Below are 26254 nucleotides of genomic sequence, written 5' to 3' on the forward strand. Positions count from 1 at the left end.
AATCCTCCTGAGGGAGGTGGATCAGCATCAAGGACTCACCATGTGTAAATAAAGGGTGACTCAGTGATGAGACACCAGCCTCTGTGGAGTTATTTTATTGGCATTGAGAAGAAGGGGTGATCCTGAGGAAATTCACTCACAACTGACATCTTTGAGTTGGGGTAGGCATTTCTGGCACCAGGGCATTATTTGGGAAGCTTGACTCACTCTATCATCCCATTGAAGACTGGGCCCAGTATGTGGAAAGAATGCATTATTTTTCTGGGCAAATGACATTCGGGCAGATGAAAAGCAAACAGTACTTCTCCTATCAGCTTGCGCACCTGAAACTTTTTCAGTTATTTGGAGCCTAACATTCCCTGAGGCACCAGATACTAAAACCTTTCAAGAGCTCAGGGATTTACTTAAGGAATATTACAACCCCGAGCCTCCTCTTATTCAGAGTGCAATCGGTTTTACCTGGCCATTTAGGAACCAGGGGAATCCGTATTAGGATTTTTGACTGGGGTAAGATGACTCTCAGAGGCATGTGACTTTGGTTTAACCCTTGTTGAAATTCTGAGAGATCTTTTGGTATGTGGGATTAATGATGTAACCATGCAAAACAGCCTAATAGTTGAAGCCCAGCTGATCTTCAAACAGGCACTAAAACTAGCTTTATCATTAGAAAAGGCAGCAAGAGGAGCATATGAGTTGTAGGGTATTCTAATGGAAGTGGGCACCCTTGTCAGTCCAGCTGAGTTGGGGAACACCACTTGATTGAAAGCAATTGCATAGGACATATAGATCATTTAAGACAGTTCTTGAACAGAGGGACTCCAGATCAGTCCACAAAAAAAACCCAAAACAAAGCCAAGCTTTGGTCAAACAGTTAAAATTTTCTTCAGGATCAGGCCGGGAAGCCATTGTAGTTGCTGCTGGTGTGCGGACTGAAGACAGCAAAAGAGTTGCACTAGTCCTAAATGGAGTAAGAGAACTCATAGGTCAGTATCCAAGAGAGTCCATCTACATCTGGTTTTGAACAGTTAAATTGCTTAGCAACATCCAAATCAGATCCAATCAAAATAAATGTCTGGTTAAATGGTCACCCAGTTCTAAAGGAGGTTGAAACCAACAGGCCCATTTCAACAATCACAGAATTAATCTTTAACAAAATTTGTCGATGCCAGGTCTCACTTGGGATCAAAGTATGTCAACACCCTCGAGGATTATAGCTGTTCCTTCATTTCCCTAATAGCTACGGCTTGGCTATGTGACCATTTCCAAGGCTGGACCCTTTTTAAGAGTTGATGCAAAGGTGCCAGGATGCAGACCAGGTTATGTAATAACTCAACAGCGCATGGAAATATGTAAGTTCCAGGAAAGACATGGGCGTCAAGGCACATTTGATCTCCTTCACTTCCAACAAGTCTAACCTGGCCTTGTTGACTCTGTAGCCTGAGTAGGTTGCTTGGTGTGTCTGGAATACATATTTTTCCCTTCTAAGGCTTGCGCTTATCTGGGAGAAATGTCTAAGGACTATGTCCATGTTCTCCAAGTGCTCCTTATTGGTCTTCCCTGTTATTATCACATCATGCAGATAAATCATGATCTGGGTGGGGTGTAGACCTCGTAAAATGTTTCCCATTGTCTGCTGAAAAATTGCACATGCTGACAAAACTCGCTAAGTGGCAGTCTCTGTATATAGGTACAAGCTGCTTTGGGTATGAATTGTAGCATATTTCTGGGAATCCTTATCTAACCCGGCTTGGTCATGTCCAGCTTCCTAAAGTTGAATAGTATTCGACATATAAGGACAGCTACATTCCATCAATCATCCAATGATCTGGCAGAAAGAGCAGTCCAAACTTTGAAGACTGGTTTAAAGAAACAGACTACAACTTCACTAGCTACCAAACTGTCCCAGTTCCTACTTGATAATAGGACCACTCCTCGTACAACAACAGCGATAGCTCCAGCAGAGTCACTAATGGGGGAAAAGGCTCCACACCAGGTTAAATCTGATCTTCCCACACCTGGGCGGGTGGGGGAGAGGGTGAAATGGAATCAAGGATGCCAATGCCAGACACAAGACTCTGGAAGGCAAGAAAGACGGTTTACTTGGCCCTGCATGGGTAAGAGGCAGCCGACATGATGTCAGGTTCCCTGGTGTAAAAGGTTCAGGTAGGTGCGACAGTCAGGCACACGGACCACATGAAAGTGCAAACTCACAAACAGTGCGGGAATAAAATGTGTCTGGCTCGTTGACAAACTTCGTGACAATTCCAGAACCTGTGAGTTCTCCCTCTCCATCATGTGTTGCAGATACTTCAAAATCTGAGATGAACATGACAGATATCGCCACCTCAATGCCTTTGCTGCCTGAAGAAGAGAATGAATTCCTTCCAAGATGTTACAGGTCGTAAAGACAAGCTAATGTGCATTACATGCTGCCTGTATCTGAGACAGAGTTAGAGGAACCTGACCTGGTGCTAAAATTCTCCAGGGATAGCTATTAAATAAAGAACCAGCCTATATTCTTGCACCCATTGGGGAAGGGGTGTAGTGATTGCAATGAGGTCAGCCAGATGGACTTCATAGAATATGAGCTCCCTGATTGGGGCTGTTAATCTGGTCCATCAGGGAGTCCTGGCTGACAGATAAGAACAGGAATGTCAGATATCCTGTTCATTCTGAGAGCTGGCTCTGAGGGAGCTAAATCAGTGCCAAGGACTGTCCATGTGTGAATAAAGGGTGGGTTGGTGTTGGGATACCAGTCTCTGTGGAGTATGAAGCATTCTTAAAGGAATAAAGTTTCCTTGTTTACTATATAGCTGGAATTAAAGGAAGTGGTAGCAATATTACCTGATTGCAAAGGTTAGTGTGCCTAGTGGAGCCAGGATGGTAGAAGTGCAGCTGAGAACTGGCCCTTGTTACAATCAACTAACATAATTTGCATAAAATATCTGTGTTTAGGATGGTGGTCTGAGGCAGGTAGGCATTGAGATAACTGTAATTAATCTGATTGATTAAATACAAGTTGAAACTGCATGCACTGTCTGCAAAACTTTTTTTCAGTGTAGAAAGATGGACAGGTTCTCATTGACAGGTGCCTGGTTTTTCAATCCAAGTGCTTGCGATGTCACAAAGGAAAAGATGGTACAAACCTTGATACTTCAGACTTACTCATTCATAACTTCACAAGAACTCTGTTACCTTCACTAGAACTCACTGGATTCAAAATGCATTAGGACATCCTGGGAACACACTCTAGCAATTCTCCTAACATCCATTCTTCTGAATTCTGTTTTTCCTTTCCTCACCTTTTCTCAAATAAACAAATCATTTTCTCTCTCACTCCCTTCTTGGAACCAAACTAAAAAGGAATATTTAAGAATATATTTTGATTCCAAAGCCCTCCCACATATTTAAATGAATTATATGACTACAGTGACAAATATTTCAATCTATTTCCTACATTGCATTGGTGCCTTCATTTCAAAAGTGCCTTATTGGCTGCAACGTGCTTTAAGATGAGCAGTGTGGCAAAAACACTACATAAATGAACTTTTTTTATCTGTAGGTAAAACATTACCAGGTTTTACAAAGTAACTGCAAGGAGTTTTCCACGTGGTGTGCAGAAGTCTGCGTGTAAGAGGATCTGTGAGAGTGTAAGTATTCATCTGTTAGGGTGTCGGTGTGTGTGTGAAGGTAATGTGAGAGCTTTTAGAGGTGGTATTGGTATGTGTGAGGGTAGTAGTGTGTTTGAGTATGTGGCTGTGTATGTAACTAGGTATGCGTTGTCAGTATCTGTGTGAACGTGTATGCATGTGTGTATGCCCCTATAACTGTGCGACACTAAATGTATCTCTGCGTGTGTAATGTAAAAGTAAATGCATCTGGGTGTCCGAATGTGAATGTCTGCATGTGAACGTGTATCTTTACGTTTGAATATGTATAAATCTGCGTGAAACTCTAAGTGTGCATGTGTTCATATATGTCTCAGTGTGTCTGTATTAATGTCATCGTCTGTATCTTTGTTTCTGTTTGCATCTATCGCGTGTATGTTATTGTGAGTGTGTTTGTATCTGCGTGCAAGTCTGTGGGAGGGAGTTTACAGAAGACGTCGACATTGCACTGTCACACAGTCAGTACGGCGCGGGCTCCAACACATCCCTCTCAGCATCACTGTCACATGGAAAGTGTTTGCGTCTCCTACACTGGTCAGGTCACCCGGCACCGAGAGACGATCGGGCGGAGAGCTATCAACATTTACAACAGCAAGGATGCACCAGGAGAAACACCCTTTTTGCTTGAAACGATGCTTTGTGTGTGCAAACCCCGGGAAGGTGAGGAGGGGTCTGCCAATTGGCAAGTCTAAGTGAGGGCAGAGGACAGGTCCTGTTGCTTAAACTAGTAGGGATGAGGCACTGCTGAGTTCTGGGGCGTGTTGTGGTTTGGGATTAAGACGGATGGGGCGCCTGGGAGGGTTTTGGGAGCGGGACTTCGGGTCTGGGCTGGGGGATATGCTGTCCCAGGACCAGCGCCCACACGCATCGGCTGGAGGCTGCAGTGAGAGCCTGAGGAGTAAGCTCTGGGGCTGGGAAAGGCGAGTCAGCCATCCCCGCGCTCCCAGTTCAGCTCCAAACGTAACTTACCCTCTGCCAGCCGGGACTGTCACATTAACCGGGACACGGACCGGGAGCAGCCGGTTAACCGAGACTTGGACTTGGTGCGCCCTGTTAACCAAGACACGGACTGGAAGCAGCCGGTTAACCGGGACACGGACCCAGTGCGCCAGGTTTAACCAGGACACGGACTGAGTGCACGCGGTTAACCGGAACATGGACAGGGAGCAGCCGGTTAACTGGGACACGGTCTGAGTATGCCTGGTTAACGGGGACACGGACCGAGTGCACAACGTTTAGCCGGGACACGGTCAGAGAATCACCCGGTTAACCGGGACACGGACTTGGTGCGCCCCGTTAACTGAGGCACGGACTTGAAGCAGCCGGTTAACCGGGACACGGACTTGGTGTGCCCCGTTAACCAAGACACGGACTGGAAGCAGCCGGTTAACCGGGACACGACGAAGTGCTCGCGGTTAACCGGGTCACGGGCTGAATGTACCGAACTACCGAGACTGCCTGCTCTGGATTACCAGGTTCCGGATTGACTTCACGGGGAGAAATGCAATTAAATATCGACTGACTGCATCAGGTCAGCCGGGACACGGAGGAAGGAAGTGGAAAAGTTGATCTATCAGAGGCGGAATATCAATTCTGTGTGTGTGAGACAGAGAGAGAGTGAGGTCAGAGAGAGATAGAGAAAACTGGTCAGATCTGTGAGACACTGGGACAGAACATTGAGAGGTGAAGCGGGAGATGATCTGACACACACAGCAGGATTGTCTTAATGGAGAAAGCTAGCCGTCCCGCTTCAGCATTCCCTAAGCAGTTTAATTATATAATGTCAGAGTTTCAAATAATTTATATAAACAATGTGTGCTTTCTACATCTGACCTCGTCCCCAGCATGTGTTGGACTTGACTCAGAATAGCTCTGCTCACTTGAGAGAGTAAGAACTGGTGAAGCCGGAGTCAGAGATAAGAGTGTGGAGCTGGATGAACCCAGCAGGTCAGGCAGCATCAGAGGCGCAGGGAAGCTGACGTTTCGGTGGCGACCCTTCCCGGGAAACGGGGAAGGGGGCTCTGAAATAGGGGTGGGGCTGGGGAAGGTAGGTGGGATGGTGAAAGGTAAGTGCAGGTAGTCAGTGGTGGAGGTTGGTCAGTGGGATGGGTGGGGTGGAGACGTGATGATTTTCAAAATCTCCCCACCCCCGGGCCTCATCCCATGACCAACCTGCCTCCTAGATCTGAGGCAACCTATCCATCTTCTCTCCCAACTATCCACCCATCCCATCTCACTGACCAGTCCCCACCACTCCCTACCTGCGGTTTCCTATCACCGTCCCTCCTACATTCCCCAGCCCCACACCTCCAACTCTGTTTATTTCTGAGCTCCCCTCCACCTCCCCCATTTCTGAAGAAGTGTCCCGACCCGAAACGTGAGCTTTACTGCTGTTCTGATGCTGCCTGGCCTGCTGTGCTCCTCCAGCTCCACACTGTGGCTATCTCTGCTCTGTAAAGGGCGTTTCAAGCTCCTCTCTCACCGTCTAAAACTTCAAATACTGAACGAAAATACAGCAGCTAACAGCCCGTGGGGCAGCGCGGAGACCGTGGCAAAATCAATGCACCCCGCCTCTCAGTAAAACACAGGCAGCTTTAAATTGTTGCATGACATACCGACATAGACAGGAGCTAGTGAAAATGGGAACATTTATACCCACTGTTTCCATATGTCCCGCTTCTCAGCGCCACAGATCTGACCAGCTTCCTCGATCTCGTGTTGTCTCTGACTCTAGCATCCGCAGTTCTTAAATCTCTAGTGAGCAGAGCTATTCAGTTAAATATTTTCTCACAAGACAATTGAGCCAGGAGCGGGTATCATCAGATATCCCCGAAGCCCTGATAACTTGCATTTGAAACTGCTGTACGAACCTTACAAATATGGGCCTGTTTTGTCGGGGTTTGATTTCATTTGGAATATCCTTAAATAGCGAATTAGGTTAAAATTCAGCAGCAGCGTTTTTGTCAAATGCAAAGAAAACAATTATTCGCTCGTGCAAGGCCAATTTCAAACTTCGCCAATACCTTAGCATTACTTGGCCCCCACCGAGTTTTCTATCCTTGGTTATTTCCAAGAACGAGGATATTTTTCCAATTGGCCTGTTCAGCGGTTATTACACACTTCTGGAGCAAGTGGCATTTATACCTGTGCCTCCTGGCCTAGGGGAAGGGACACTGCCACTGCGCCACAGAGCTTTCCTCTTGGGTAGCTACTGTCCCGCTCCACGCACAGCATTAGCACTAGTGTCTCACTCCTACTGCGTGTGTGTTGCTACGGGTCACCCAGTTATGTGTGGTTAAAAAAAAGTGTTCTTTCACAATCGTAAATTGTCTTTAGTCCCGATTTGCAGAGTTGCTACGAATTGCTGAGTTGTTCTAATTTAATTTCACGTTAATGGTCAGCAGTAGGTATTCTTCATAGCAAAGAGTGATAATATCATCTGCAGCTTGGAGATGTACAGCTTCCAGACTGCGAAACGGGTTTTTCGAATAGCATGCAGTGACTGTGCTCTCAGACGCACCTCTGGAGACTTCTGGCACTGTATCAGAAACAGTTCATTCCTGACTGATAAAGTCAATTTCATCTCGAAGATCCCAAATTATTTCAACATGACGTTGTAAATGGTCAGCTTTCTAGATTGAATTAAAATGATTGTGGAGTCAATGCTTAAATGTGGATCAGTCGCTTTCCTTTTGCTAACGTTGGATACGTTTTCGTTGAATCATAGTGTCGTTAGTTACCAATTGGGATAATGTCTTGGTTCCACTGTAGGCCCATAGGGCAGCTTAACTGATAAAGCAGGGACAGTTTTCTGCAAACAAGTTGAATAAATGGCAGTTCAGGGTGAGGTGCTTTACCAAAACAGTAGGACAATGATTGGAAAGTGAATTGGATGATGTATAATTTTCCTCATCCCAGCATGTGATTTTTTAAAAAGTTTTTATCTTGTGTCTAAAATTAATTCAGTGTCTGCCACCCAGTTGGCACCCAGGTTGACAGGGCTGTTAAGAAGGCATACAGTGTTTTAGCTTTTATTAACAGAGGGATCGAGTTCTGGAACCAAGAGGTTATGCTGCAGCTGTACAAAACTCTGGTGCGGCCGCACTTGGAGTATTGCGTAGAATTCTGGTCACCGCATTATAAGAAGGATGTGGAAGCTTTGGAAAGGGTGCAGAGGAGATTTACTAAGATGTTGCCTGGTATGGGGGGAAGGTCTTACGAGGAAAAGCTGAGGGACTTGAGGCTGTTTTCGTTCGAGAGAAGAAGGTTGAGAGGTGACTTAAGTGAAACATATAAAATAATCATACGGTTAGATAGGGTGGATAGGGAGAGCCTTTTTCCTAGGATGGTGACGGTGAGCACGAGGAGGCATGGCTTTAAATTGAGGGGTGAAAGATATAGGACAGATGTCAGAGGTAGTTTCTTTACTCAGAGAGTAGTAAGGGAATGGAATGCTTTGCCTGCAACAGTAGTAGATTCACCAACTTTAGGTATATTTAAGTCGTCATTGGCTAAGCATATGGACGTACATGGAATAGTATAGGTTAGATGGGCTTGAGATCGGTATGACAGGTCGGCACAACATCGAGGGCCGAAGGGCCTGTACTGTGCTGTAATGTCCTATGTTCTATGCCCTAGTACGTGACAAATAAACAGCTCAGTTACTGTCTGTGTGTATCACTAAGTATTCAAAGTACCTCATGGATGCTGAAGGCTGAGCTCTGAATGTTTTATATTTAGTGTCATATTTGATTTCAAGATAAGCTTCATGTTCCAAAAACTGTATTTTTCCGTAACATTGCCCCACTTGGCTCCTGCCTCGGTTCATCATTTGCCAGGACCCATACTTATGCTTTCTTATGTTCAGGCTTTATTGTTCCATCATATTGCTAGTTGACCTCCTACATCCTATATTCATAAACCTCATGTTATTAAAAGTTCTGCTATCTTTTTGCTTACTGGGACCAAGTCTCAATAACCCACCTCTTCTGTGCTTACTGGTCTATATCCCCAGTTAAGGGGCAGCACGGTGGCTCAGTGGTTAGCAACGCAGCCTCACAGCACCAGGGACCCAGGTTTAATTCCAGCCTCCGGCAACTGTCTGTGGAGTTTGCACATTCTCCCCGTGTCTGTGTGGCTTTCCTCCGAGTGCTCCAGTTTCCTCCCACAGTCCAAAGATTGGACTAGGTGGATTGGCCATGCTAAATTGCTCAGGGGTGTGTGGGTTATAGGGGGATGGGTCTGGGTGGGATGCTTCAAGGGGCAGTGTGGACTTGTTGGGTCAAAGGGCCTGTTTCCACACTCTTGGGAATCTAATCTAAGCAATGCCTTGATTTTATGTACCATGTTTTCAAATCCCTCCACAGCTTCTATGCATCCCATCTCTGCAATCTCTCCCAGGTTCTGCAAGGTATCCATCACCATCTAAAACTGATATCTTGAGTTTCCCAGATTGCTGTTGCTCTGCCCATGTCCTGAGCTCTGGAATTCCCAGAGCTCCACCTCACTACCTCTCTTTGGTGCATTAAAATGTGACTTGAAACCTACTTCATTGGTAAGCTGTTGCCATCTGCCGTGTTATCACCTTTCATGGCTCGATGTCAAATTTCATTTTTCCTTGGATTTCTTGGATTTCATCACATTACAATTGCTGTATAAACAGAGTCATTATTGTCACTGTCCTTTTGCATGACATTAAATTGAGATTATTGTCCCAGTCTATGATGTTATGTTTCAGTTACAATCTCAGAGTTTTATGTGATCCTAGTTACTGCTCTACTGTGTGACATTTTGTTGTTGTTCCCAACCTTGTGTATGAGTACTTACCATGTACTTGAACAATCCTTGTAATTTCCATTCCCATTTCCATCCTGGTTCATTATGAACAAATACATTACTATCACTTTGTGTGGTGTATATGTCTGTTACTGATTAGAATTTATTAGAGAATACTCGTTATCATGCTGCAAAATGTACAGTTTCGGTTGCTTCCCTGCTGCATGTGAGAACTACATTCTGGTTTCTCTATGTGTATATATTGCCACATACAATGCTATTGTGTAAAGAATAATCTTTGCTATAATGCAGGTGTATTACATACAGTACCAGTTATGTACTGTAAACATTCTATAATGGTGTTAATAGTTCTTCAAAATCTGTGATGTACTGTCCTAATCTTAGTGACGTGCATTAACTGGACTACAGTAGTGCAGGGTTTTAAAGTTCAGTTATTAACCTATTGAGTGAGATAGTGAGGCTAGCAGTCTGTATGTACAATGTGCATCCCTGTATTATTGTTTAGTATTTGTAATGAAATATCTCAACTACTGTCTTGTTCTCTGTGAGTTCAGTCTAATTATTGCCTTAGTTTTATTTACAATTAGTTATGGTCTATATGATATATGGCTCATTTATTATCAATATGATGTACGGACAAGTTCCTGTCTCAGTGTGATGTACAATCCAATTCTTTTCTGTGTGACACATGTTTCAGTCTTGTCTCACTGTGATATGCAGTCCAGTTACTGTCTCAGTGTGAGAAACAGTCGAGTTACAGTTTCAGGGTGATATTCAGTCCAGTTACGGTTTCAGTATGATATACAGGCTGATGAGTCATGGTGTGATATGTACCCTGTCAGTGGCTGATAAGTCAGTGTGATATATGGTCTGGTAATTCTCTTGGTATGGTATAAAGTTCAGTTACAGTCTCAGTGTGATGTATAGTTTGGCGAACACTTGGTGAGATATATGGTCTGGTAAGTGTCGTTATGTGATATATAGCTCAGTGAGTGTCTTAGTGTGCTATCGACTCCATGTGTTATATGATCTAGTTATTAGTTTGGTGTGAAATACCATCTGGTTATTGTCCCAGTGTGATACATGGACCAATGAGTATCCCAGTGTGATATTCAGTCTGGTGAGTTTCCCAGTGTGATACTGTCTCAGTGTGATACGCTACCAAGCTATTGACTCGATGTGATATACAGTCTAGTTAATGTCTCAATGTGACATACACTCAACTTACTGACTATGTGCGACACAATCCAGTTATTGCTTCTGTGTACTGTATAATCTATTATTATGTCAGTGTGATATATAGCCCAATGAGTGTCTTGGTGTGACACAATCTCAGTTTGTTATATGGTTTATTAATTGTTTCTGTATTATATACTAATTATTGGCTTGGTGGAAGATATCATCCAGTTATTGTATTACAAAAGATCGAGTGAGCATCTCAATGTGACAATGTGTTCTCGTTATTGTATCAGGATGATATATGATTTGGATAGCATGATACATAATTAGACTATTGTCTGTGTAATATACAACTCAGAGACTGTCTAAATGTGTTATTGTTTCAATGTTATTTAATGTCCCCCTGTGATATATGGTCTGGTAAGAATCTCACTGTGATTTAAAATCTGATGTGTCTCTAATTGTTATATACAGTATAATTATTGACTTTGTGTGTTATTGTCACGATGTGATATACAGTGTAGTTAATGTCTCAGTGAGATAAATAGTCTAGTTAGTATTTATATAGTACAGTTGGTAGCTTGTAAAGTAACGTTGGGTGAGCTTCTGAATGTGATATATGGTCTAGTTATCACAGTGCAATGATGATTTGTTTAATGTTACAAATCAAATTTAACTCTTACAGTCATAGAGAGTCATAGGGATGTACAGCATGGAAACAGACCTACAGTCCCACTCGTCCATGCTGATCAGATATTTTAAATTAATGTAGACTCATTTGGCCCATATCCCTCTAAACCTTTCCTATTTCCATACCCATCCATATGCTTTCTAAATGTTGTAATTGCACCAGCCTCCACCACCTCCTCTGGCAGTTCATTCCAATATACTCACCATCCTCTATGTGAAAAAGTTGTCCCTTAGGCTCCTTTTAAATTTTTCCCCTTGACCTTAAACCTGTGCCCTCTACCTTGGGGAAAAAGACTTTGACAAGGCACCCTATCCATGCCCTTCATGATTTTGTAAACTTCTATAAGATCCCCCTTCAGCTTCCAATGCCAACGTCTTTTCCCCAGGGTGGCAGAGTCCAAAAAGAGAGGTGTCATCTGCAGACTTCCTGACAATACCTCCTATTTTTATATTCAATTATTTGTATAAATGTCAAAATGCAGTGGACCCAGCACCAATCCTTGAGGCACACCGCCAATCACAGGCCTCCAGTCTCCTCCATCACTACCCTCTGTCTCCTACCTTAAATTTCGTATCCAAATGGCTAGTTCTTCCTGTATTGAAAATGATCTAATCTTGCTAACCAGTCTACCATGCAGAACCTTGTCGAACACCTTACTAAGTCCATATGGACAACATCCACTGCTCTGCCTTCATCAATCTTCTTTGTCACTTCTTCAAAAAACTCAGCCAAGTTAGTGAGACATGATTTCCTATGCACAAAGCCATGCTGACTGTCCTTAATCAGTCCTTGCATTTCCAAATACATGTAAATCCTGTCCCTCAGAATCCCCTCCAACAACATATCCATTACTGATATCAGGATCATTGGTCTATAGTTCCCTGGTTTTCCTCACCAGCTTTCTGAAATAATGGTGCCACATTAGCCAACCTTCAGTGTTCCAGCACCTCACCCATGGTTATTGATGATACAAATATCTCAGCATGGCACCCAGCAATCACTCCCCTAGCTTCCCACAAAATTCTGGGATACACCATATTAGGTCTCAGGGTTTATCCACTGTTACTCGTTTTAAGGCATCCAGCACCTCCTTCTCTGTGTTATAGACACTTCTCAAGATTTCACTATCAATTTCCTCAAGTTCTCTCGCTTTCATATCCTGCTTCCTTGGTGAATTTGCATAAACCATCAGCCACATTTTGATTGACCTTTGACTATTCCAAACGCTCCCAACAAGTCTCCCGTCTTTCACCCGACATCAACATGTGATCATCTGTACTCTGCTACCTATGTAAATGCCTATGCCTATGTAAATACTACAACCACTGTGCTCAGTGACCCTCACTGTCCCCAGGAACAACAAAATTTCAGTTACAATTCTCATTTTTGTTCTGAATTGCCTCTATTTCCTTAACTCCCCAAATTTCCACAGCCTCCTCCAGATCCATGAATCTTCAAATTCTGTGATTCCTTTCCTGGTCCTCTTCACTTCCTCAACTTTATTTTTTTAAGTTGATCCCGAAATCCTTTCCTTTTATCCAGTGATTTGGATTACTCATGCCAATGTATATTTCTGGTCCTCAGTGTCCACATTGTTTTATTGGTAATGTTGCTAAAAGAAATGCTTTGGAATATGTTCCCACTTCAAAGTTTCAGGCAAATGCCAGTTGGTATTAGTTGATAAGCAGATAATCTGTTTCTGTGGCATTTCACTAAATATTGACCAGGACATCAGGGAAGCATATCCCATTATCTCTGAAACAATACCATAAGATATTTTATGCCAACCTGAGTTACTGTCCTGGTGTGCCATATACAATCCCAGTTGCTGTCCCATTGTGCCAAGGACAATCCCAGTTAACGTCCCAATGTCATACACAATCCTTGTGATTTTCCCATTATGTAATGTATAATCCCAGTTCTTGTCCCAGTGTGTGATGTACAATCCCAATTACTGTCCCCATGTTGATGTAGAATCCCAGTTACTGTCCAAGTCTGTGATTTTGGCCAATTTTTGCCTGGAGTATTTAGTCTCCTCACTTCATTCTGCTATTATCTTGGTCAAACACTACTAAGAAACAACATTCCAGTTCTTGTGAATTACTACCAAGATAATAAAATGAATGGCATTCTGGTTTTTATTTATGTAATTGATGATAAACCGTTGTGAATTGTAATTGTTTTCATACAATTTCTTATAAATTGGTGTTATTGCTTGCATTGTTTTTGCCAAGGTTCATATTGCTCTTCATACTCCTCAAAGTGTCCAATTGTTCACCACATCCTTTCTCCTCAGTAACTGATGTGGTTTGTCCTCCATTATCTCCGACAGTCAGTATCAAGCATTGAGTTCCCTTGCTGGCTGTATCTGAAGTTCCACTCTGAATGGCCTGCCCACCAAAATAAAACACTGCATCTCCAATCATTTCTGTCAGGATTAATCTCAGACAACAGTTCCCTTTTTAGAGAATTACTATAGAAATAAATGGATTAAGTCCAATCACCATTATACAGAATGGGTTACAAAGTGACCAAGGTTAGGAAACAAATATTCCAGGGTACACAATCTTTTGTAAAGACAAACAGAACATCAAAAGACGAGTATCAACTCCAGTAGTAAAGAATGACATATGGGCAGTCATGAGGAAGGATTCTGGCTCAGAAAATAATTAAGCAGCATCTGAATGGGTGGGGTTTAGGAATTGCAACAGTTAGAAAACATTGGTGGAAATAGTTTATCCTGTTGGACAAAGCATTAAACAAGAAACTATTGCAGTGTGTAATAAATGTGGTGGACTTTAAGCTCCAAATAGACTGGACCACTCAAATTGACAAAGATTGTTGAAAAGTAGAATGTTAGTATGACAGTTTCCTGGAGCAATATATTCCACATTGTGGAGCCAACTGTTGATAAACTTATTTCAAACAGTCTTATGTACTAACATCAGGGTCAATTAGTAATATCATAGTAAAAAATCCACTGGGAATAAAATTGAATTCCATGTTATGTTTTAAAGCAATAACAGCAAGAATCTTAAACTTAAAGCCAATATCATAGATATGAGGGAAGAACTGGCTGAGGTTGATGGGATAAATAAATTCAAGGATATGATGAGAAATAAATTGTGACAACCAGTTAAAGAAACAATTCAAAACATTCAACAAAAACACTGAAAAGCAAAATATGCTTCCTAGCTTTGAACTCCCCCAACTGAGGGAAAAGACCCTTGCTATTCACCGTATATGCCCCTCGTTATTTTATAAACCTCTAAGGACATCCCTCAACTTCCTACGCTGCAGTGAAAAATGTCCCAGCCTATTTTCATAACTCAAACACATCATTCCTGGCAACATCCTGGTAAATCCTTTCTGAACAGTCTACAATTTAATAATATCCTTCTTATAGCAGGGCAACTGGAACTGCACACAGTACACCAAAAGAGACGTCACCAACATCTTGTACAATCTCAACTTGATGTCCCAACTCCTAGACTTATGAGTATTGCTCTTCAGCAATGAAGGCAAGTGTATTAAATGCTTTATTAACCACTCAGCGTACCTGTGACACAAATTTCAAAGAATTATGTATCTAAAATTATAGCCCTCTCTGTTCTACAATACTTCCCAGTCTCTCTGTTCTGCAGTACTTTCCAGGGCCCTGCTATAAGTAGGAACTAATATTTTATCTGCCTTCACAGTAGAATATACAAGTTTCATACAAGAATCAAGGGAAACCTAAGGGCTAAAAAGAATAAAAGAGTGAAGAAAATTGATAGCAGCAGAGCAAAAATTTACTGGAAAACTTGAAGGACTAAAATCCAATGATACCCAGGAATCAATGGCTTACATCCCATGGCTTCAAGAGATATTTGAGAAATAAATGGATGTTCTGGTTATGATTTTCCATAGTTCCTTAGAACTGAAACAGTCCCAGCATATTGAGAGTCAGCAAACCTAACACTGCTATTCAAGAAAGACAGATAAATCAGAGAACCAGAGGCCAGTTATCAATTGATATCAGTCATCAAGAAAGTGCTCATGTCTGTTTTTAAATAAGTCTTAACAATGCACTTAGAAAATGATAATTTGATCAAAGTCAATATAGATTATTAAATGGAAATTGTATTTAAAAAGTTTGTTTCAGTCATTTGAGAATGAAATTGGTCATATAGATCAAGGAGAACTGCTGGATATAATGTATCTGGATTCTTATCAGATAGTCAATAGTGATACAAACAGCTAACAGGCAAGTTAAGGGCTGGTTAAGTTGTGGATAATATATTAGCATGGGGGCTTTTGTGGTGAAGTGGTAGTGTTCTTACCTCTGATCCAGGAGACACAGGTTCAAATCCCATCTGCTCTGGTAGGAATGACATCTCTGAACAAGCTGATTCAAAAATTTTAAGAAGTCCTGTTCTAGCATAGATAGAAGATCGGTAACAGTCAGTAAGTATAGGCAGCTGAGACTGATAGACTGCTGCAAGGAACTGTGCTGGGGCTCAGCTTTTTAGTATTTATGTTAATAACTTAAGACGGTTTTGACCAGACATTGAATTAGGTTCCTTAAATCAGGATGGTTCTGGACAGGCTGCCACAAATTGTTGAGCTCCTCGTAGGGAGGGATGAACTGGATCGCCTTCATTTTTTCATCCACTTTCAGTTGGTTGCAACAGGATTAATTTTGAAAGAATCCTTCCTTATTTAAACCTCTGTCCCAGACACACTTACACTTGTTTTAAAAGGAGCCAATTTAAGTAGAATTTCTTGAGTTAACAAATGCGTGAATTAGTAATGCAAAACATATATACACTGATTAGAGGTAAGAGGTGAGTCAAAAAAGATAAATATTAAAAAGCAGGTCAGTCTCTGAATTGTTTTGAGAAGAGCAGAAAGTTGAATGTTGCAATGGAGGTTACCAACAGTGTTGACACTAGTAATTGTACAGTTGATTTCACAATCCTTAGGTTGGTTGAGATTCTGTAATTCTGATTCCTTTTGACCATAATTGAATTCCAGCATTCAGGATGATAGTCCTTTTGTTGTCCTGTATTTTTTTGCCTGTTAAGAATAGTTTGAGTTAGAAAGTATCATCCTTTAACTGCAGCACAGGGGTCACAGCAAATAGGATGATCCCTGGTATGAAGGGGTTGTCCTATAAGCAAAGATTAAACAGGTTAGGACTCTATTCACTGGAATTTAGAAAAATGGTCTTCACAGTATGGTTATTTTTCATTTTGACTCTCTCCCTTTCTTAATAAAGGTTGGTACATTGACAGTTTTCCAAGCCTCTAGACCTTTGCCAGAATCTGATAATGCTTGGAAGATTATCACCAGTGATTCCGCTATTTCAGTAGCTACTTCTTTCAAAATCTTAAAATGCAACCTGTCAGGTCAGCAGACATATGAGCATTTAGCTCCATTAGTTTCTTCAGTGTGTTGTCTCTGGTGATAGTTTTGTTTATTTCCTCTCCTCCCCTCCCCTATCATTACCCCCTTCATCATTTAGTATTTTTGGAATGCTGTTAGTATCATAGAATCCTTACAGTGTGGAAACAGACCCTTCGGCCCAACAAGTCCACACCAACCCTCAGAGCATCCCACCTAATCTACACATCCCTGAACACTATAGGCAATTTAGCATGGCCAATTCACCTAGCCTGCATATCTTTGGATTCCAGGAAGAAACTGGAGCACCCGGAGGAAACCCACGCCGACAAGGGGAGAATGTGCAAAGCCCACACAGACAGTCACCTGAGGGTGGAATCGAACCCAGGTCCCTGGCGCTGTGAGGCAGTAGTGCTGACCACTGAGCCACAGTGCCATGTCTCCTACCTCTAAACCTTTAGCCACCCTTACAAAATGTTGCATCTTCTTTCTTGTGGAAGACATTCTTATCTAAGCTAAATCTTTTGATTGTTTTGGGGACTGATGATTTAAATCCTGAAAAGAAGCCTCCCCAAAATTTATTATGATAACAAATGTACACATTTCTGTACTAAAGCAGTACAACTCAAGAAATTAGTTCAAAGTGATGATTGACCCAATCAATTTTTTTTGTGTTCAAATTGCAGAAAGAGCCCCTGATTTGTTATATCCAAATCCTGGACAAGGTTCTCCAATTTATTACAGGATTCCCAAACTGTTAAGGTCCAAGGTAAGGAGGAATAAACTGTCTTATTTATTGACCTACCTTTAAATTGGTCATGACAAGATCATTTTTTCTAAATCTAAAACACAGGGACATTGTTTCAAGATATGTGGTCATTAATTTAGGACTGAGATGAGAATAATTTTCACTCGGGAATTGTGAATATTCTGATTTCTCCACTCCAGACAGTCATAGAATCATACAGCACAGAAACGGACCCTTCTGTTCTACCAGTCCACGCCGAACATAATCCCAATCTAAACTAATCCTGCCTGCCTGCTCCTGGCCTATATCCCTCCAAATCTTCCCTATTCAAGTACTTATCCCTGGTGTCTTTTCAATGTTATAATTGTGCCCACATCCACCACTTCCTCAAGAAGTTCATTCCTAACACGAACCACCCTCTTAGTAAAAATGTGCCCCTCATATCTTTTTTTAAATGTCTCTCCTCTCACCTTAAAAGTGCATCCCCTAGTCTTGAGATCCCCCATCTTAAGGAAAAGACACCTACCATTAACTCTATTTAGACCCCTCATGATTTTATACACCTCTTTAAGGCCACCTTTCAACCTCCTATGATGCAGAGAAAAAAGTCCCAGCCCATTCAGCCTTTTTTTTTATAACTCGAATCTTCCATACCGGACAACATTCTGGTAAATCTATTCTGAACCCTCGCCAGTTAATAATGTCCTTCTTAGAACTATGCAACTAGAACAGGACTGTGGAGAGATTTTTGGTCTCTCAGATAATCAAGGGATATGTGGAGCAGGCAGGTCAATGGAGTTGAAGGCCAAGGTCAGTCAAGATAATTCTGAATGGCAGAGTCTGTTCCTGCTGATATTTCTTGTGTTCTTGTATCTACAATGAAGCACATCTTGTAACAGCTCTGTGTCAGAGTTTTTGCTGCACATGCAGATCCACCCACCACTCCTCATCTAACAACTGTGGTATTCTGGCTTCTGAAAATTGATACCTGCAAAATCCACAGTGTTTGAATGCCAAAGGACAAATTAAAAGTATATTTTACACAGTCAATGAGTACAAAAATAGCAAATGTTAGAAATCTAATGAAAACCAACACCTTGAACGATGAAGGCAAAGGTTTTTGGGAACACAGTCTTTAAGTCTCCTTCTAAGTCACTCACTATTCCACCTTTGAACTACCTTGTTGTTCCTTTGTTCAATGTCACTGGATTAAAGTCCTTGAACCCCTTCCCTAACAGCACTGTGGGTGTACTCTGGGAGACCTCCCAGATTTCAATTAATTAGAAATCACTAAACCAGCAGGAATTTCTACTGTTATATTCTATTCTCATTATAGTGAACCTTGAAAAAGTTTCACATTGTTGAAAGAAGTGTATCTAAATTTTCAACAATATAAAGTTCATAATTACTGCTAAGCTGCCTCACTGGCCTTTAGTTAGTTCAACATTACATTTCTCCATTGGAATAAGAAATGTCACACACTAGAACGATAGAGTTTTGGAAGTGAGTGATTTTTACCTTCTTCCTTATTCACCTGCATTAGTCATTATTTTGCTACCTGTAAATTTCCATATTAGAAGTGAAGAGTTTCAGTTTGTATTTCCCAATTTGCTAACTATGATGATATTTCAAAGTACGTGGCTGTTGCCATGGTTTCTGGCATCACTGCCAGCGCATGCTTCATGATTCTATTGACAGTTCGAGATTCAAACTGATATTGGAAAAGGGAAATACATGTCATAGATTGATTTTTTTAACTTGTACAACAGGACCCAAAACAAAAATTGTGTCAAACATGCCTGAAAAAAATGAATTCACAATGCATGTGAGCATTGATGCATAACTGAATGGTAAGTTCCTGAAACTTGCAGTTTATGAATATCTCTTAGTCCCTGGATGGCACCTGATATACCATCCAGCATATTAATTGGAACCAAAAAAATGTAAGCTAGGGAACTCGGGGGAAATAAATATTGATGCCTTGTAAACAGTCTCCATTACAGAAGAGGAAGTGCTGGAGGTCTTAAAAATCATGAAGGTGGATAAATCTCCAGTGCCCGATCAAGTCTATTCTAGGAGATGGTGGGAGGTTAGGGAAGAAATTACAGGGCCCCCAGCAGACATATTTGCATCATCTAAGGGCACACATGAGATGCTGCAGGACTGGAGGGTGACTAATGTTGTGCCTTTATTTAAGAAAAGCTGTAAGACTGGGAATATAGGCCATAGAACTTGACATCAGTGGTGGGTAAGTTGTTGGAAGGGATTCCGAGACAAGATTTACATGCATTTGGAGAGGCAAGGGCGGATTAGGGACAGTCAGCATGGCTTTCTTAATGGGAAATAGTTTCTCACAAATTTGACTGAGTTTTTCAAGGACATAATCAAAAATATTGAGGGCAGAGCAGTAGACATTGACTACATGGATTTTAGTAAAGCCTTTGACAAAGTTCTACATGGTATACTAATTAGTGAAGTTAAATCACATGGGATTCATGGAGAGCTTGCCAATGGAACTGGTTTGATGGTAGGAGACAGAGGGTGGTGCTGGAAGGTTGCTTTTCAGACTCGAATCCTGTGACCAGCAGTGTTCCACAGGATTTGGTACTGTGTCCACTTTTGTTTGCAATTTATATAGACGATTAGATGAGAATTTAGGAGGCAAGGTTAGTAAGTTGGCTTACAACACCAACATTGGTGATATTGTCAACAGTGAAGAAGGTTAGCACTGCTGCCTCAAGCGCCAGGGACCCGGGTTCAATCCTCGGGCAACTGTCTGTGTGGAGTATGCACATTCTCCCCCTTCCTGTATGGGTTTCCTCCGGGTGCTCCAGTTTCCTCCCACAGTCCAGAGATATGCAGGATAGATGGATTGGCCATGCCAAATTGGCCGTAGCGTTTAGGATGTGTAGCTTAGGTGGGTTATAGCAGGATGGGTCTGGGTGGGATGCTTCAAGTGTCTGTGTGGATTTGTTGAACCGAAGGGCGTGCTTGCACATGTAGGGATTCTATGATCTATGATTACAAAGGGATCTTGATCAATTGGCTAATGGTCAGAGAAATGGTAGATGGAGTTTAATTTGGAAAAATGCGACGTATTGCATTTTGGAAAAAAAAACAAGGGCAGAACTTATGTAGTTAATGGTGAGGCCCTGGGTACTGTTGTTAAATAGCAAGATCTAGGAGTTCAGGCACGTTGTTCTTTGAAAGTTGAATCACAGATAGACAGGGTGTTAAGAAGGCTTTTAGCTCACTTGCCTTCATTCTCAGACCGCTGAATATAAGAGTTGGGATGTCTTTTTGAAGTTCTACAGGACATTGTTAAGGTCACTTTGAGTACTGTGTTCTGGTCGCCTCACTAGAGGAAGGATATTATTAAATTGGAGTGGGTTCAGAAAAGATTTACCAGGATGTCGCTGGGACTGGAGGGTTTGAGTTACAAGAGGCTGAGACTTTTTTCACTGGAGCACAGAAGGCTGAAAGGTGACTTTATAGATGTTTATTAAATCACGAGGGGCCGCGAGTAAGTGAACAGCAGGGGTCTTTTCTCTCGGATGAGTGAGTTCAAAACTAGGGGGTATATTTTAAAGGTGAGAAGAGAAAGATTTAAAAGGGACCAGAGGGACAACTTTTTCACAGAGGGTGATTCATGTATGGAGTGAACTGCCAGAGGAAGTGGTAGTCAACATTTAAAAGACATCTGGATAGGCCAAATGCAGGCAACTGGGACTAGTTTAATTTGGGAAACGTGATCGGCATGGACGATTGGATAGGAGGATCTCTTTCCATGCTGTATGCCTCTATGAACCCATTGCCATGTAGTGCATTAATGATAGCGTAGTTGTGAACTTAATGTTACATTTCCACAAAATTTGACCAAATATTACAATGTTAAAGTAGACTGACTTCAAAACTGGGAGACTGTAAATCAGTAAAATTTTGCACACATTTTGTTTATCTATTTCCAAAAATAAACTTTAAATAGCTTTGGATGCTGGAATTCTGAAAAAGAACATATTTGAAGCACGCAGCAGGCCAATCATCAGCTGAAGACATACGAGTTTAGCTATCAAGTGTTGAACCTTTCACAGGAACCTAGTTAATCCGTGTGCAGCTTGCTCAGTTTTCAGTAGCTGAATGTTACAATACAAGTTATCTAATTATATTTAAAGACCAAGATTATTTTTAACAGCAGCAAGTGTACAGGGACTTGAAGCAATTGTAAAGAAGATCAGTCACCAGGGATCTTGTGGCACATTGGCAATAAGGCACCTGAATTGAAGTCCCCATCTTCTCCAGAGATGTACAGTAACTGTTCTGAACAAGCAGCAATAGGAAATAGCTAGTGTTCCAACTTAAGGGGCATGCAGCAGCAATATCCCTACCCTCTGGGTTAGAGGGCTTGGGTTCAAGTCCCATCTGTTCTAGAAAAGCACATTAACATTTTAAATCAATTGTTCGGTGAAAGTATATGGTTAGATCATTCAGGACCTGATAAAATGGCAGGATAGGCTTTATAGATGAATGCCATACTGCGATTCCTACATTCAAGCAAAAAAAGGGGAGAAATAAGATTTCAGTTTGTGTAAAGAGAGGGTGATATTGAATTGAATGAACGATGGTGCCAGTACTGATGTCCTTTTGGGTTTTGTATTTTTACAGGGTACAGCACAGGGCACTGAATGACCAGCCACAGGTTTAGGGTCATGGAGTGTTCTTGGAAAGCGGTGTTGCTGCTGGTCGTAGCCTCGCTGACCATACAGTACACGGCCATCCGAAAGCTCATCGCTAAGCCGTTCACCATCTGCCGCGTCCCCAAGCACACGGGCTGCGGCCCAGGTCCGGGTGCGTCCTGTGAGCCCCAGCGCCGGGCAGTCAGCCACATCCTGATCCTGGCCACCACCCGGAGCGGCTCGTCTTTCATCGGGCAGCTGCTGAACCAGCACTCGGACATCTTCTACCTGTTTGAGCCGCTCTACCATGTGCAGACCACGCTGGGAGCTGCGGGAGGCGGCACCAGGGGCAGGCCGTCGTCCTCGACCTCAGCCGTGGGCAGGCGCTTGCTTCTCGGCGCCTACCGCGACCTGCTGCGGGGACTCTTCGAGTGCCGGCTCCACGAGTTGGAGGCTTACATCAAACCGGCTCCGGAGCAACATCGGACCCAGCGGCTCTTCCGCCGAGGGGCCAGCAAAGCGCTGTGCTCGCCGCCTGTCTGCGCCCCGGCCGCCTCGACGCCGAGGCCTCCGGCCAGAGAGGGCGACGGCAACGGCAAAGACGGGGAAGGCGCTCCATCCGAGCGCTGGGAGGAAGGCGAGTGCGTGCGGCGGTGCGGTGCCTTAAACCTAACCGAGGCTTCCCGGGCCTGCATTCTGAGGCCTCACGTCGCCATCAAGACGGTGCGGATCCCCGCCATCGGCGACCTCAAGGCGCTGGTCGAAGACCCTCGCCTCAACCTCAAGGTGATCCAGTTGGTGCGCGACCCCCGCGGCATCCTGTCGTCCCGCATCGACACCTTCCCGGACAGTTTCCGCGCCTGGAAAATCTGGCGCAACAGCGGGCGCAGGCCTTTCAACCTGGACGCGTCTCACCTGAACGCCACCTGCCAGGATTTCCTGCAGTCGGTGGGGACGGGCCTAGCCCGGCCCGACTGGCTCAAAGGCCGTTATATGTTGGTCCGTTACGAGGATCTGGCCCGCGAGCCCGAGCGGAAGACGCGCGAGCTGTACCGCTTTCTGGGCGTCACCATGGATACCAACGTGCGGCGCTGGATCGTCCGCAACACCCGCGGGCCCGGAGCGTCGGGCAACCACAAGTTCGCCACGGTGCGGGACTCGGCGGCCACAGCCGACGGCTGGAGGTTCAAACTGAGGTACGACATGGTGGAGCTGGTGCAGAACCTGTGTAACGTGACCCTGGCCCAGCTCGGTTACAGAATAGTCAACTCGCCCGAGGAGCTCAGAAACATGTCCGTCAGCCTCGCTGAGGACAGGACCTTTCTGCCTTTTTTGTAATTGTAAATAGTTTGTGCTAGCGAGTGATATATTTTTGATAGGCGGGGGGAAATGTTTTAAACTGGTTGAATTTTGCTTTGCAACCCCTTTTCCGAAACACACACACACACACACACACACGAGATTTAGCAGCAAATTACTGCAGATGCTGGAATCTGTGCTGAAAACTTTTTTTAACTGGAGTAACCACATGCCCCTTCTTAATTGTCCAGTGGTTTTATCACTGGACTGTTAATCCAGGGACCCATGTAATGTTCTGGGGAACAAAGGTTCAAATACTGCCATGGCAGATGGTGTAATATGAATTCATTCAAGGAAAACCTGGAATTCAGGATCTAAAGGTGACCATGAGTCCATCGACAGTTGTTTGACAAAGTACAGTCTGGTTCACTAATGTCCTTTGGGGAAGGAGACTGCCATTCCTTACCTGGTCTAGCCTACATCTGACTCTAGGTCTTCTAGGCAATTAAGGATGGGCATTGAATGCTGGTTTAGGCAGGGACACTCAGCCTGTCAATGAATAAAAAAAAACCTCCCTCCTTCAGAAGGAAAAAAAAGTCTTCCTTAACACCATTAATGAGAAGTAGGTCAGCCATCAAATCTATGATAACCCTCAACTCCACTTTACCCTTCACTCTTTACTCAGACACTGCTTTAAGAGTGGTTTATTTATTGTTCCTTACTGAATAAAATTATGCTTGACTGTCAGTCTCCAGTACATTGATACCTAATAAACAACTACTCAAAGATTATTGTTAGGAAGACTATTTATCTAGAACACCAATGATTTTCTCCAGGGTTTGGTCAGAGTAGGGCACCAGAAAAAGCTCCAGGTAAATCCCAGACAGTTAGCAACCCTAAAATATATTACAAACTCTCAAATAACCCTCCCAAATACATTGATTCCTTTGTTGCACAAGTTTTCAGAATTGCTGGTTGGCAGAAGTGGAAGGTCAAAAACATTTTCAAAACATCCCAACCAAAATATATTTTAATGTGAATAAAATGTTTGTAAAAATACTGAATATTTTTTAAATGCACTGCATCTTTCTAAAATGTCAAATTATCTTAAAAAGGAACTAACATTTCTGTATTGAAAGTATTTTTCATACTATTGCAAATGGCTCAATTATCCATTTTGTCTCCCCTGAGGCTGTCTTGTGGATTTTAACGTTCTGCATAAATGATGACAGAGCATCCAGGATTCAGTGCCAAAACATGCACTTGCTTGTATTTAAGTAATTTAGTTCAAGAATCGTATTGTGAAAAGAAACACGACAAAATGGATACAGAAGAGAAAATGAGACCAGTGTTGTCCAGTACCTTGTACGAAAGTCATATGTGGCTAATTGGGAATTGTGTTTTTTGAACAAAATAGAATGTGTCTGCAAATAAACATTTTGGGTGAGATGATTCAAGCTATGGATTTATGCATGTGTGTCCTGCCCTCGCAAAAACAGGATATGATGCTCAAGTCATCGATATCAAGTTACGGCATGCCACAGCGAAAAACTGCAACGACCTCCTCAAAAGACAGACGCATAAGACCAATAAAATGCCCGCTGTTATCCAGTACTTCGCTGGAACAGGAAAACTATGCCACGTTCTTTGCAGTCGTCAACATATCATCAGTGACGATGAGTATCTCACCAAGATCCACCTTACACCTCCACTTCTCGCCTTCAAACAACCACCAAACCTTAAACAGACCATGGTTCACAGCAAATTACCCAGCCTTCAGGACAACATTAACCACAATACCAACTCTGCCATGGCAACCTCTGCAAGACTTGTCAGATCATCAACTTGGATATTAGCGGCATACGTGGGAACACCACCCACTACATTCATGGCAGATACTCCTGTGACTTAGCCAATGTTGTCTATCTCTGATGCCACAGGCAAGGATACCCTAAGACATGGTAGATTGGCGAGACAGTGCAGATGCTACAACAATGGATGAATGGGCATCATGCAACAGTCACCAGACAGGAACGTTCCTTCCCAGTCAGGGAACACTTCAGCCTCCGATCTTCAGGTAAGTATCCTCCAAGAATGACCGAGCATACACTGATAGCCAAGTTTAGTACGCATGAAGATGGCCTTAACCGTGATCATGGGTTCATGTCGTGCTACTGGTGACACCACTATGCTTCTGTATCTGTAAAATCTTCTTTACTTTCCTGTTTTGACAGCATCACCTTGATAAATTGTTATGATCCCTCTAAATTAGTCTGTAGTTTTGAATTACTTATTGCACACTCTCACACAGACCTATGGGGTGAATCATTTCATCCATGATGTTTGTCTGTTTGCAATTACATTCTATTTTGTTTAAAAAACACACAATTTGTAGTCACAGTCAGTCAGTGTGGCATCTTACAAATTCTAGCTTTCAGCACCGACCCTCCGACAGTGCGCAGCTTCCTCAGCGCTGACCCTCCAACAGTGCCCACTCCCTCAGCACAGACCCTCTGACATTGCGGCACTCCCTCAGCACTGACCCTCCGACAGTGTGGCCTGATTCCAGGTTAAAACTCAAGACAGATTCTGAAGAAAGCCTCATACCTACAGTCTGACTTGAGATGTCACGTTTTCAATATTCATATGGCTTGCCTGATTTTAACGATAGCACAGCATTGACAGTGACTTCACAAACACTTTTACACACCATCTAACATTCTTGGTCACTCGCAGAGACATCATCTGACACTCCACTCACACCAGTTGTGTGACCTTTTGATCTCTCTGCCTATAAACTCTGTATCTGTGTGCC

The 26254-nt window shown here is 42.9% G+C and overlaps 1 protein-coding gene across 7 annotated transcripts; it reads left to right on the forward strand.

Moving 5' to 3' along the window:
* Window positions 1-3573: 3573 nt before the first annotated feature.
* Window positions 3574-25707, forward strand: chst1 (carbohydrate (keratan sulfate Gal-6) sulfotransferase 1). Of its 7 annotated transcripts, XM_048546041.1 has the most exons (4): window positions 4098-4328; window positions 17406-17488; window positions 22130-23336; window positions 24631-25707. In XM_048546041.1, the coding sequence occupies exons 3-4, from the start codon at window positions 22150-22152 to the stop codon at window positions 24647-24649; spliced, it is 1206 nt and encodes a 401-aa protein (XP_048401998.1). In that variant the 5' UTR covers window positions 4098-4328; window positions 17406-17488; window positions 22130-22149; the 3' UTR covers window positions 24650-25707. The 7 variants fall into 7 exon arrangements, with proteins under 7 accessions (XP_048401993.1, XP_048401998.1, XP_048401992.1 ...); XM_048546036.2 differs by lacking the exon at window positions 4098-4328 and adding an exon at window positions 3574-3650 and having other exon boundaries at window positions 22130-25707; XM_048546035.2 differs by having other exon boundaries at window positions 22130-25707.
* The last annotated feature ends 547 nt before the right edge of the window (window positions 25708-26254 follow it).

Source organism: Stegostoma tigrinum, chromosome 17 (genome assembly GCF_030684315.1).
Source record: "Stegostoma tigrinum isolate sSteTig4 chromosome 17, sSteTig4.hap1, whole genome shotgun sequence".
In the NCBI taxonomy this organism is placed as follows: Eukaryota; Metazoa; Chordata; class Chondrichthyes; order Orectolobiformes; family Stegostomatidae; genus Stegostoma; species Stegostoma tigrinum.

Coding starts and splice junctions, on each gene's coding strand:
- chst1 (XM_048546036.2), top strand. CDS start 22,150: ATGACCAGCCACAGGTTTAGGGTCATGGAGTGTTCTTGGAAAGCGGTG.